This window comes from Myotis davidii, unplaced genomic scaffold (assembly GCF_000327345.1).
Source record: "Myotis davidii unplaced genomic scaffold, ASM32734v1 scaffold170, whole genome shotgun sequence".
Classification (NCBI taxonomy): Eukaryota; Metazoa; Chordata; class Mammalia; order Chiroptera; family Vespertilionidae; genus Myotis; species Myotis davidii.
This window is the reverse complement of record NW_006282528.1, coordinates 1,795,415-1,806,797: the sequence shown is the minus strand read 5'-3', so window position 1 is coordinate 1,806,797 and position 11,383 is coordinate 1,795,415. Positions and strand designations below refer to the sequence as shown.

The 11,383-nt window shown below is 55.6% G+C and overlaps 1 protein-coding gene across 2 annotated transcripts in view; it reads left to right on the top strand.

Moving 5' to 3' along the window:
- Positions 1–1,620: 1,620 nt before the first annotated feature.
- IFNAR2 (interferon alpha and beta receptor subunit 2) overlaps positions 1,621–11,383 on the top strand; it is a 16,315-nt gene continuing 6,552 nt past the window's right edge. Inside the window, exons 1-5 of one of the 2 annotated variants that reach the window (XM_006753111.2) lie at positions 1,621–1,801; positions 2,690–2,731; positions 4,090–4,213; positions 6,238–6,410; positions 9,467–9,627. In XM_006753111.2, coding sequence (XP_006753174.1) covers positions 1,747–1,801; positions 2,690–2,731; positions 4,090–4,213; positions 6,238–6,410; positions 9,467–9,627 — 555 coding nt within the window. In that variant the 5' untranslated portion in view covers positions 1,621–1,746. The remainder of the gene's footprint in view (positions 1,802–2,689; positions 2,732–4,089; positions 4,214–6,237; positions 6,411–9,466; positions 9,628–11,383) is intronic. The other variant, XM_015560433.1, reaches the window with a different exon arrangement.

Here is an 11,383-nt window from a genome sequence, read left to right as displayed (position 1 = left end):
GTTCGATGCTGTGGGCCCCGGGGCGAGAGCGCGGCCTTTCCCATGGGAATCGCAGATGCACCCTCTGCCCGGTGCCGACCGCTGCCCTTCCGGACCCACCTCCACCCCCACCCTTTGCTTTGCCCGGGATCCTGTCCTCTGCGGGGACAGTCACCAGCGCCTGCTCGCTGACTTCCAGTTGGGTCCCGAGGGGAGGGCGGGAGGAGCGTGGTGGGTCGTCTCTCTGTCCCTCAGCGCCCTCCCTGCACGTCCCGGGCTGGCTGAGTCCGGCTCCGGCCACAGCCTCACACCGGGCCTCCCCTCCCAGGGCCCTGATTGGCACCTGCCCTTTGCCCCTCGGACCCAGGGTGGGAGGCAGCCCCCGCTGTGGTGTCTTTAGCTGCTGCATTCACAGTTTGCCTACATCCTGTTCACACATCTGGTGGTTAAAGACGATCTCACCATTTCCTGACGTACAGGTGCCGCTCGCTGTGGGGACTCTGACTCATGGGCCCATGGCCATCGGTCCAACCTGGAAAGTTCCCCTTCACTCAGACACGCCCATGAGCAGAAGGACATGCCCAGGAGCAGGGCCAAGGTCGTTCAGCACAGAAAAGACAGAAGCAATTCCAGTCGCCATCGGGGGAACTGGGGATATGAATGGTGCACGTCCGCAGAATAGGCAGAGCGACTATTTAAAAGCAACAGGAAACTCTGGTGCTAATGTAGACAGATCCCCGGTATGTGTGTAAGTGGAAGAGCAGGGGCAGGACTGGGCATGGATATGCGATCTTTTATATAAAAACGTGGGAGAAAAATAGGTTTGTTTTGCTGATGCATAAAGGCATTCTGAAAGGCTCATCAAAAAAATAATGTAGCCTGGCTGGTGTGGCTCAGTGGTTGAGTGTTGACCTATGAACCAAGGAGGTCATGGTTCGATTCCCGGTCAGGGTACATGCCCAGGTTGTGGGCTCGATCCCCAGTAGGGAGCATGCAGGAGGCAGCCCATCCATGATTCTCTCTCATCATTAATGTTTCTATCTCTCTCTCCCTCTCCCTTCCTCTAAAATCAATAAAAATATCCTATATAATAAAAGGCTAATATGCAAATCAACTAAAGGGCGGAATGACCAGTTGCTATGACATATGCTGACCACCAGGGGGCTGACGCTCCATGCAGGAGCTGCCTCCTTGGGGATCAGTGTGCTCTCACAGGGGGAGCGCCACTCAGCCAGAAGCAAGGCTCACGGCTGGCGAGCATAGTGGGTCTGGCAGGAGCCTCTCCTGCCTCCGCAGCAGCACTAAGGCTGTCTGACTGACAGCTTAGGCTGGGGAGCGGGCCTAAGCTGTCAGTCGGACATCCCCCAAGGGCTCCCGGACTGTCAGAGGGCGCGGGCTGGGCTGAGGGACCCCTCCCAAGTGTACAAATTTCGTGCACCAGGCCCCTAGTATTAAAATAATAACAAAAGCCATTTTCTAAAGGAAGCAAGTCTCTTCACTGTCTACTTTTCTGTATGTTTAAAGTTTTGGAACCAGATTACTGTGTTACCTGCTCAAGAGTTAAAGTTAAAATTTCTTCCTGCCTCGGTGGGGGACGCAGAAGCTGAGCTCAGGGTGCTCGTGGACGTGGGGGGAATGGTCCTGCTCCCGGCAGCCTCTCCTCATCTTGTCTCCGCCCGTTTTAATGAGACGCTTCCGAATCGTGATCGCCCGATACTGGTCTCCTTTCAGATGTGAGCGTGAGGAAGGACTTAGGAAGCAGCAGAGATGCTGTGGGCCCGCAGAGCCGTGGCAATTAGACTGGCCAGTTTGTATCTCATGGGTAAGTGACACTTTTTATCGTCGCTCTGTGGGAGCCCGTCTGCTAAGCCATCGTCACTGAGCCCTTTCCGGGGGATGGGAGCGGGGGGGGGAGCAGCACGCTGAGACCCGGTCTCGGCCTGCCCGCGGGCCAGGGCCAGGGGGAAGGTGGACAGGAAGCCGGTGCTGAGAGGTTTCTGCCCGACGGTCACTTTAAGGAAAACAAACAAAAACAAGAACGGCATAAGGCTCGCTAAGGACGGGAAGTCCGGCCCATGGGCCTGGCCGGCGTCTCTCCTAACGCCCTCCTCGTGCCGACTCCGATCTGGAGCGAGGCCAAGCCCTCCCGTCCGGCCAAGGTCACCGCACTGAGCGTCGACCCTGACCTGTGGCTCCACGCTCCGTTTTTTATTGATTGCTTTCCTCCGTCATACGTGTGCCTCCCCCTGCCTTTCCGGTGACTCCGTTTTAGCACACGTGTCCTCTGTCTGTCATCTGTTCCGGGCAGGACGGCCCGTCACTGCGGGGTATCTGAGCCTCCGCGGCCCCCGCGGACGGGAAATGTCCCCGCTCACCGCGACACCCGGCAGGCAGAGGAAGAGCGAGTCCCCAGCCCCTGCACCCTTCCTCCCCCCGCCCCCTCGGTGACCATCGTCACCTCTGAGGTTTATTAATGAGCAACATGCTTCTTTATATTCGGAGGATTTTTCCGGGCGGACGACTGCTTCTCGAGGCAGCCCCCAACCCGCCACGCAGCAGCCCCTGTGCTCATACCAGCCCCCACTCTCCTGTGGGGCCCACTCGGTTCCGTGCTCGCACGCGTGTGTGAGAGGAGGCCCGCGCGGAGCGGCAAGTGTGAACGGAGCCCCGAGAGGGTGCGGTCTGTCTAACGCGGCTTTCTTCCTCCTAGTGCACGTCGGGCCCTCGCTGGGTGCGCCGCAGGCTTCGCTCGGTAAGAGGCGTCTCCTGATCGACTGGATGCTGGAAGGTCGGGGGCGGGGTGACCAGTCAGGCGCCTAAGATGTGGGGAAGTTTCTTTCCGATCCCAGATCTGTTGCCCGTTTTGTTTGATGGTCCCCTTTGCCTCACAAAATTATTGTAAGAAATTAACACCAGAGGCCATTTTAAAGCCCCTTAGAACAGCGGTTCTCAACCTGTGGGTCTCAACCCCTTTGGGGGTCGAACAACCCTTTCACAGGGTTCGCCTAAGACCATCGGAAAACATAATATAATTACATATTGGTTTGTGATTAATCACTATGCTTTAATGATGTTCAATTTGTAACCATGAAATTGGGGGTCACTACAACATGAGAAACTGTATTAAAGGGTCGCGGCATTAGGAAGGTTGAGAACCACTGCCTTAGCAGAGTCTCCCATTTAAAAACCCTGAGTAGGAGAATGCGGAACCGCAGGCTACGCCAAGCAAAAGATGGTCCAGGAATAATTCCCCTGCATTTGGCGTCCTTCCACCAGTCCCCCCATGCCTGGACCGATAAAGGAAAGTAAATTTGTAGTTGGCTGTGTTGGGGTGACACTGGTTAATAAAGTTACACAGGCTCCAGGCATACAGCTCCACAGCACACCGTCTGTGTGTCGCATTGTGCATTTACCACTCCACATTGAAAAGCATTTTTAAACTAAACTTCTTGAGCACATATGCAGACCTGCCCACCAAGCTTCCCTCCGTGTTAAATGCGTGTCCAGCCCGTGCTGGGCGCTGGGGGAGGGCGCTAGGAAACTGAGAGCGTCGGAGGCACTGTGAGCAGACCAGGCAGATCTGACAGGCGTAGCTCCCTTTGGCCGCTCCCTCGTCCCAGCTGCGCAGCACTGGGTGCCTCGGGGTCAGTTTCCCAGTCTGCAGAATGGGTCTGCAGCGCCCACGTCAGCATGGCTGTGGGGACTCAGTGCCTGGGGTACAGGTTCTCCCCGCCCCTGGGACGGAAATGAGGTCAGCGGGGGATTCCCAGGAGGAACAGCGGAGGAAGGGCAGGGAGAGGAGTTGGAGGGGAGCCGAGGGAGTGGGGGGCCAAGATGGCGTGGGCATTGTGGTCCAGTGAGCCGCTGAGCTCGGTGAGCACGGGGGGCCCAGTCTGTGTACACGTTGCTGACGGCCCTAAACGCGCCTGTGTCCTGTGCTGCTCGTTGGTTAATGGGGTCAGGAGAGCCGTTCCCTTCCCGAGGGTTCAGGGGCGCCGGGCTCCGGGCTCCGGGCTTCTTTGCCGGGAACATGGGCTCCAGATCCCAGGAGTCGGCCAGGACCCGGCCCTGGCTTCAGCGTTCTGTGTTTTTTCTCCTGCTTCCCTCTAGCGTCTTCAGATGAGTCTTGCATTTTCAGCCTGACCTTGAGGAATTTCCGGCCAATATTATCCTGGGAATTAAAAAACCGCTCCATTGTCCCAGCGCACTACACGCTGCGGCACACGATCATGAGGTTCGTTTCGCGTCTCGTTCTCTTGCTGAATACATGGCCGACTTCTGGGCGGGAGGGGCGACTCTGAGGCAGGCTTCTCCCTCTCTCCCTCTCTCTCTCTCCACCCCCCACCCCCGCCCTCTGGGGGGTGTGGGGTGTGTGTGTGTTTTCTTGGGAGCTTTAAAAACCCAGACACAAAAGCATATCTGTTTAACCCTTTGAGTGCCAACCAATATCCTAGGGACTGTGCTAAAATTGCCAACCATTTTTGCTGATTTTACAGCAGTTCAGGAAAAAACTTATGAATCACAAGTAAATGAAGTTACAGATTCAAAAACTTAAGGAAACCATTACTACATTTGTTTTCATCTTTGACATATATCGTTTGCTGATTGTATTATAAAATACTGGTAGAAAAAGAATTTGCACAAAACATATGTTAAAATAGAGGGACACCCTTCTCCAATATCTTCCACAAAATCCTCATCTTCACAGCAAGAATCGACATGTTTAGCAATGTCATCATCACCAATAAAAGCAGACTTAGAACCGGACGCCATTTCGAAGCTTTAGGGCTAGAAATCTGAGTAAACTTCATACAGTCTAGTACCGGTAAAAGATCAGGCAGGTGAATGCCAGTGGTCAATTTCAGAACTAGAAACGTTCGGCCTCACAAGTAACCTGCACGTAGGTGCCGTCTGGCAATACAGAGTGAGCTACCAGCATCTAACTGACGCCGCGGGAGGAGCGCGATAGAGAGCACTCCCGGCACTCTAGGGGTTAACTGGACGGCATCTCGGACAGTTCACTGCCATTTGGGACAAAGCTCACATGGGTGACCAAGGCCGGTTCCCTCAGAAGCAGAAGCACGATGGTGTGTGGTTCCCACAGGCCCGCCCTCATCCGCGACCGGGGCTGTTTGAAAGTGCGCCCTTTTCTGGGACAGGAGTCCAGGGCCGGGACCGGCGCCATGGCCGGGCTCACTGTGCTTTGCTCGGGGACCCAGGAGGCACAGGGGGAAAGCTCCCGGCCCAGAGTGCAGCTCGGTCACCGCTGTCACCCTGGGGCCCTGTCACCCTGGGGCCCTGTCACCCCGGGGCCCTGTCACCCTGGGGCCCTGGCCACCAGCTCCGTCTGAGCTCAGCCTCCCGCCTCGGGGCCTTGCAGGGTTCACTATGTGAGGGACGTGCCTCCTTGCTCTCCCCTTCCCGCGTGGGACAGGCACCCTCCCGGGTCCCATGTGGGCCCAGGAGCCCTCAGCGTGTCCTTTGGTTCATTGCTTATTTGCCATCGAGCTGATACCACTCCTGACAGGCACCGGGCACCTTTTTTTTGCTTTTTTGTAAAATATATTTTTATTTCAGAGAGGAAGGGAGAGGGAGAGAGAGAAACATCAATATGAGAGCGAGTCATGGACCGGCTGCCTCCTGCACGCCCCACACTGGGGATCGAGCCCGCAACCCGGGCCTGTGCCCTGACCGGGAATCGAACTGTGACCTCCTGGTTCCTAGGTCGACGCTCAACCACTGAGCCGCCCGGCCGGGCCCGGTGGACCTGGTGAGCCTCTGCGTTGGCCCCGGGCACAGGGCCTGCCTTTCGACGCCGAGGAGCCCTCAGGGCCGTGCTGCCCTCCAGGGCACAGGCGGGCTGAGCACAGGGCCTTGGGGTCCTCAGCTGGGGAGACGGGTCTCGGCGGGGCACCCGCGATTGCCCGGGAGGGGCAGGGAGCCCCAGGGCCTCCCCCATGAACACCCCAGGCTCGCTCATCCATCGCGGGTGTTTCCCGAGCGCCTGCTACATGCGGGGACAGCGTGACCCCGTGTCCCTGTCCTGCTGGCAGACACCCTGGCAGGAGGTGCAGACAACCGTGAACAATCCTAGTGCACCGAGCGGGAGGGAGATGCTCGGAACGGACGTGTACAGGGAGCGGGTGGGGAGAGGGCGGCGGGACAGAGGGGAGGGACTGGGACCCCCGGCCGCACCCCAGCCAGAGTCTCACCACGGAAACACCCGTTTTCCTTGTCCCGTTTCTTTTCCTACCAAAGTAAAGGAGCAGACCTGGAGCTGGTGCCGGGGTGCGCCAACATCACGCGGCCCTCCTGCGACGTCACGCACGCGTGGCGCAGCCTGGTGGAGATGTACCTGCCCTGGGTCATCGGGTCCCGGGGGAGCACCACGCTGGTCAACTGCGTGGGCAAGGTCTCCCCGGTCCTGGAAAGTGAGTTCTCCCGTTTCTCAGCCTCGGGGTCCCCACGATCGCAGTGTCGTGTTCTGCCCAGAAGCAGGCAGGTCTGCAAGGTGCTGGGCCTCGGGCCGGGCTCCCTCCCGGCCAGCTGCTGCCCTGCTCAGTGGCCTGTGGCCGAGCGGTTCCTCGCTGCTCTGAGCCTCGGTTTTCCTGTCCGGACAGTGGAGCGGCTCCCCCTGTGGGAGGCAGACACGGGCAGTAGCCTCTGCTGCCTGTTGGCTTGTTTTTTTGTTTTGTTTTATATGTTTTTATTGATTTCAGAGAGAGGAAGGGAGAGGAGAGAGAGAGAGAGAGAGAAAGAGAGAGAGAGACACATCAAGGATGAGAATCATTGATCGGCTGCCTGCTGCACACCCCACACTGGGGATCAACCCCGCAACCCAGGCCTGTGCCCTGACCGCGAATCAAACCGTGACCTCCAGGTTCGTAAGTCGAGGCTCAACCCCTGAGCCACGCGGCCGGGCCCTCTGGTTTGTTTCACCGCCTGGCAGGAAGCGGAAGCAGGGTCCCCGGCCTGTTACCTGAGCTGTCACCCCTCTTGGGGCCAATGTTCTCCTTAGTCCTGCCACGCCTCCCCCAGATCACGTCTTAGGAGCCTTTTGACATGTGAGCGCCGGGTGGGCATGCCCGGGGCCCAGGCTCAGACAAGGCCATGCCCGGGGGGCCTGCCCTCCCTCCGCACCCGATGGTGCCCGAGTTCACAGCCCCACGGCAGGCGGCAGCGGCCTCGGCCAGACCCCACGGCTTCTTGCTTTCTCCGTGTCCTCATGTGCAACCTGCTTCCAGGAGGAAGGTTCGGTGTTCGCCCCTGTTGAAGGCAGCGAGGCGTGCTTAGCAGAGGGGTGACGACAGCCACCTGCTCGGGGGCAGACAGGGCAGGTCCCCAGGAGGCCCTGGAGGCGGGCCGTTCCTGTGGTGTGAACACAGGCACCTCTGTGTCCCCACGCAAAGAAGAAAAGCACAGCTCGGACTGTGGCCATGAGGGCGGTAACGAAAGTATATTAAGGTCATAATAAGATGCCCGGCCAGCGGGGCTCGGTGCCTGAGCGTTGACCCGTGAACCAGGAGGTCGAGGTTTGATTCCCGATCAGGGCACAGGCCCAGGTTGTGAGCTCCATCCCCAGTAGGGGGTGTGCAGGAGCGTCCAATCCATGATTTTCTCCCTCTCTCTTCCTCTCTGAAATCAATACAAATACTTTCTTTTTTTAAAAAAAGAAAGTGAAAATGAGATATCATTTTTCAAAGCTCAAAACGGCAGGTATTAGAAATATGTAAACGCCCAGGTTTAAGGAAAGGTAGGGCATTTGCTTTGGCATAGTCTTCCGGAAGGTATTGCAGTCAGGATTAGAAACCTTAACACCTGCCTGCTCTGACCCACATTTCCCCTGTCGTAATTTAGCCTAAAGAGATGATGGGCAAAAGCAAAGATTTAGCTCCAAGAATACTCATACGTACACAGATTCTATTCAGAAAAATTAGAGTCAGCCTAAGTGCTCAAAGCAGTGAGTCCGTTCAGTCGCGGAGCAGCCGCCTTGCGGGAGAGAGTTAGCCGTGAGAAAGTGTGATGAAGGTCAGGGGTCAGCCGACTCTGGGCCAGAGAAAAACCCGTTAGGCCAGTGGTTCTCAACCTCCGCTGCACATTAGAATCCCCTGGGAATCTTTTTTAAAATCCTGATTTCTGGGCCTCGTCCTCCGGAAATTCCGTTCCTTTGTTACACTCCCCGGGGATTCTAATGTGCAGCCACGGTTGGGAGCCACTGCGTTAGACTGTGCGGGCCACGCGTGGTCTCTGTGACATAGTCTTCATTTGTTCACAACCTTTTCAAAACTAAAATCCCTTCTCAGCTTGCAGGCTGTGCAGAAATTCCACCACAGGCCAGCGTTCGCCAGCCCTTCGTATCGATAAATATGCGTTGATATATGTATGAAATAAGTGAAAACGTATGCTATGTAAAACAGTGTGGGTAAAGAATGCTTTGATTTTCGCTCAGGAGGGTGTGTGCGTGTGTGTGTGCACAGGAGTTCCGTTTATACGTGTCTGTGTCTGTTCACACACATACAGTAGAGACAGAAGATGACCAACCATGTTCAGAAACAGTGTCCGTGTTTGCTGATATGTCTGCAGCGGTTGGGGATCATCGTTGCTGTTAGGGTTTGGCGGTGACTCGGGCTGTGAAAGAATTCACACCGAGGGAAGAGATGCAGAGAGGAAGTTTATATCACTTTCCGAGGGAGGGAAGGGCCCAGTATTGCTGCTGGTCGCTGCAGGGCCCGGAGCAAAGGGTGGCCTGATCTTTTAAGCAGTGGCTGTTGCTAAGCAACAGGGAAGGGCGGGAGTTGGGGGCGGGGAGGAGCAGATACCAGAGGCCATCCTGAAAGGTTACAGTTTGTTTTCTAGGAACCAGACAGATGTCCTAGGGAAGTGTCTTATCGCTGTTTTCCCCAACCCTGTCAAACATGCTTAGAGCAAAGGTTATAGAGTTTAAAAGAGGCCTGTTCGAAGGGGAGGGGCAATGGGACTTCCTTGGTGGGAATGATCCCTGAGTTGTAGCAGCAGGGAGGAGGAGGATGCAAGAACGTAGCCTTGACAGTAGCCTGCCTCGTCCCGTTTGAATCAGGAGCCGTCAGTCATGGGGTGTGATTCCCAGGTGCTTCTCATAACTGTGGAAGGCCACCGCGAGGAAAAGGGGAGGCCTTCGTCCCGAACTTACAACGGTAGTGGGGCAGGAAGTCCGTTTTACTTCTGTATTTAGAATATAGGCTGAACATTGGGTAAGAGCTGACTTCTATCCCACTACGTGTGGTAATTAATACTAGGCAGGTCACTTTTGTTGGTCCCGGCTTCTCATCAGTTAAAAAGAGAACTAAAAGAACGCTCCTGAAAAATAATTTAAAACAAGGAAGACCCAGGCGTCCAGGAGGCCCGCAGGCAGATGAAAAGCGGACAGCTGGGCAGAGGAAGGCCCTCTCGGGGCGCGGGCGCGATTGTGGCTGGCACGGGTTTGCCTCTGACCTTGTTTTCTACACAGTGATTTTGGAGCCCCCCGAGTTTGAGATTGTCGGCTTTGTGGACCACATTAACGTGATACTGAAATTTCCACCCTCCTTGCCCAAGTTGCCACCTGGGGAAGGATTATGGCTTCGCTTGTCACTTGCCATAGAAGAGGAGTCAGAGGGGATTGTGAGGCAGGTAAGAGGTCAAAACATTTCTGAGTTGGTAATGACACTCTTTTACACATATACTAGAGGCCCGGTGCACGAAATTCATGCACTCAGGTGGAGAGGGGGTGTCCCTCAGCCCGGCCTGTGCCCTCTGGCAGTCCAGGAGCCCTCGGGGGATGTCCAACTGCCGGCTTAGGCCTGCTCCCCGCTGCACTCGCCATCTGAGCCTGGCTTCTGGCTGAGCAGCGCTCCCCCTGTGGGAGCGCACTGACCACCATGGGGAAGCTCCTGCATTGAGCAGGATCAGGCCAAAACCAGCTCTCCGACATCTCCCGAGGGGTCCTGGATTGCGAGAGGGTGCAGGCCAGGCTGAGGGGCCCCACGGGTGCACAATAGAGGATGGGGGAGGTTGGCCAGCCGGGGAGGGACCGTGGGAGGGCTCCAGGGCATGTCCAGCCCTTCTCACTTAGTACCAATCAGCCGGACCCCAGCAGCAAGCTAACCTACCGGTCAGAGTGTCTGCCCACAGTGGTCAGTGCATGTCATAGTAAGCGGTTGAGCGGCCTTAGCATCTCATTAGCATAGTATGCTTTGATTGGTTGAACAGCCGACCAGTTGACCAGACACTTAGCATATTAGGCTTTTATTATATAGGGTATACACTTTTTTAAAAAAATAAAGGTTTTTTTGCCCTAGCCAGTTTGGCTCAGTGGATAGAGCATTAGCCTGCAGACTAAAGGGTCCTGGGTTCAATTCTGGTCAAGGTCACGTACTTTGGTTGCAGGCTCCCCTCTGCCCCGGGCCCTGGTCAGGGTGTATGCAGGAGGCAACCAATCGATGTGTTTCTCTCACATCACTGTTTCTGTCTTTCTCTCTCTCTCTCTAAAAATCAATGGAAAAATACCCTTGGGTGAGGATTTAAAAAAATAAGTAAATCAAATGAAAAGAAAGGTATTTGTAATGATTTGAGCAATTAGACCCGAAGGGTCGAGGTCAGTGTGTTCTGATTTCAGGAAAAGAGGTCATGGAACTACACTGACACGGCCCCACCGCGCAGACTTCTTCCGGGGAATTAGCCATGTGCAAGGGACACACAGGAGAGAGGCGTGTGGTGCAGGGGGAGAACAGGCGCATCCCTGCGCTCCAGGAGATCGCTGAAGGGGTTGGTTTAGCGCAGCCGTGGGCAAACGACGGCCCGTGGGCCGGATCCGGCCCATTTGAAATGAATAAAACTAAAAAAAAAGAAGACCGTACCCTTTTATATAATGATGTTTACTTTGAATTTATATTAGTTCACACAAACACTCCATCCATGCTTTTGTTCCGGCCCTCCGGTCCAGTTTAAGAACCCACTGTGGCCCTCGAGTCAAAAAGTTTGCCCACCCCTGGTGTAGACGCTTGAGAAATACAAACGGGGAGCTAAAGAAAAGACCCAGAAACGTGGTGCTGGTCTCGGGCTGTGGACACAGATGAGGGAGAACGCGAGGGGATCACCCCGCGGGAGTGAGCTGTGCCTATTTCGAAACTGAAAAGATAGCCCTGGACTTTGAAAGCTATAGGTCGTTATGCAAAAGGGCCTTCCTAGCGTCTAACTCCAGAAAGGCCCGGAGCTGCCTGGGAAGGAAGAGGCCAGGGTTTGGGGGTGAATTTGAAGTGCACTAAAAGTCTCACACTGGGCTTGAGTATGACTTGGCAGCAGATGTTGAGTATCCTCTACCTGTAATGGAATCGTGTTTGCATCTGCCAATACAGGGGTTGAATGAGTAATGGGACATTCTCTGAAA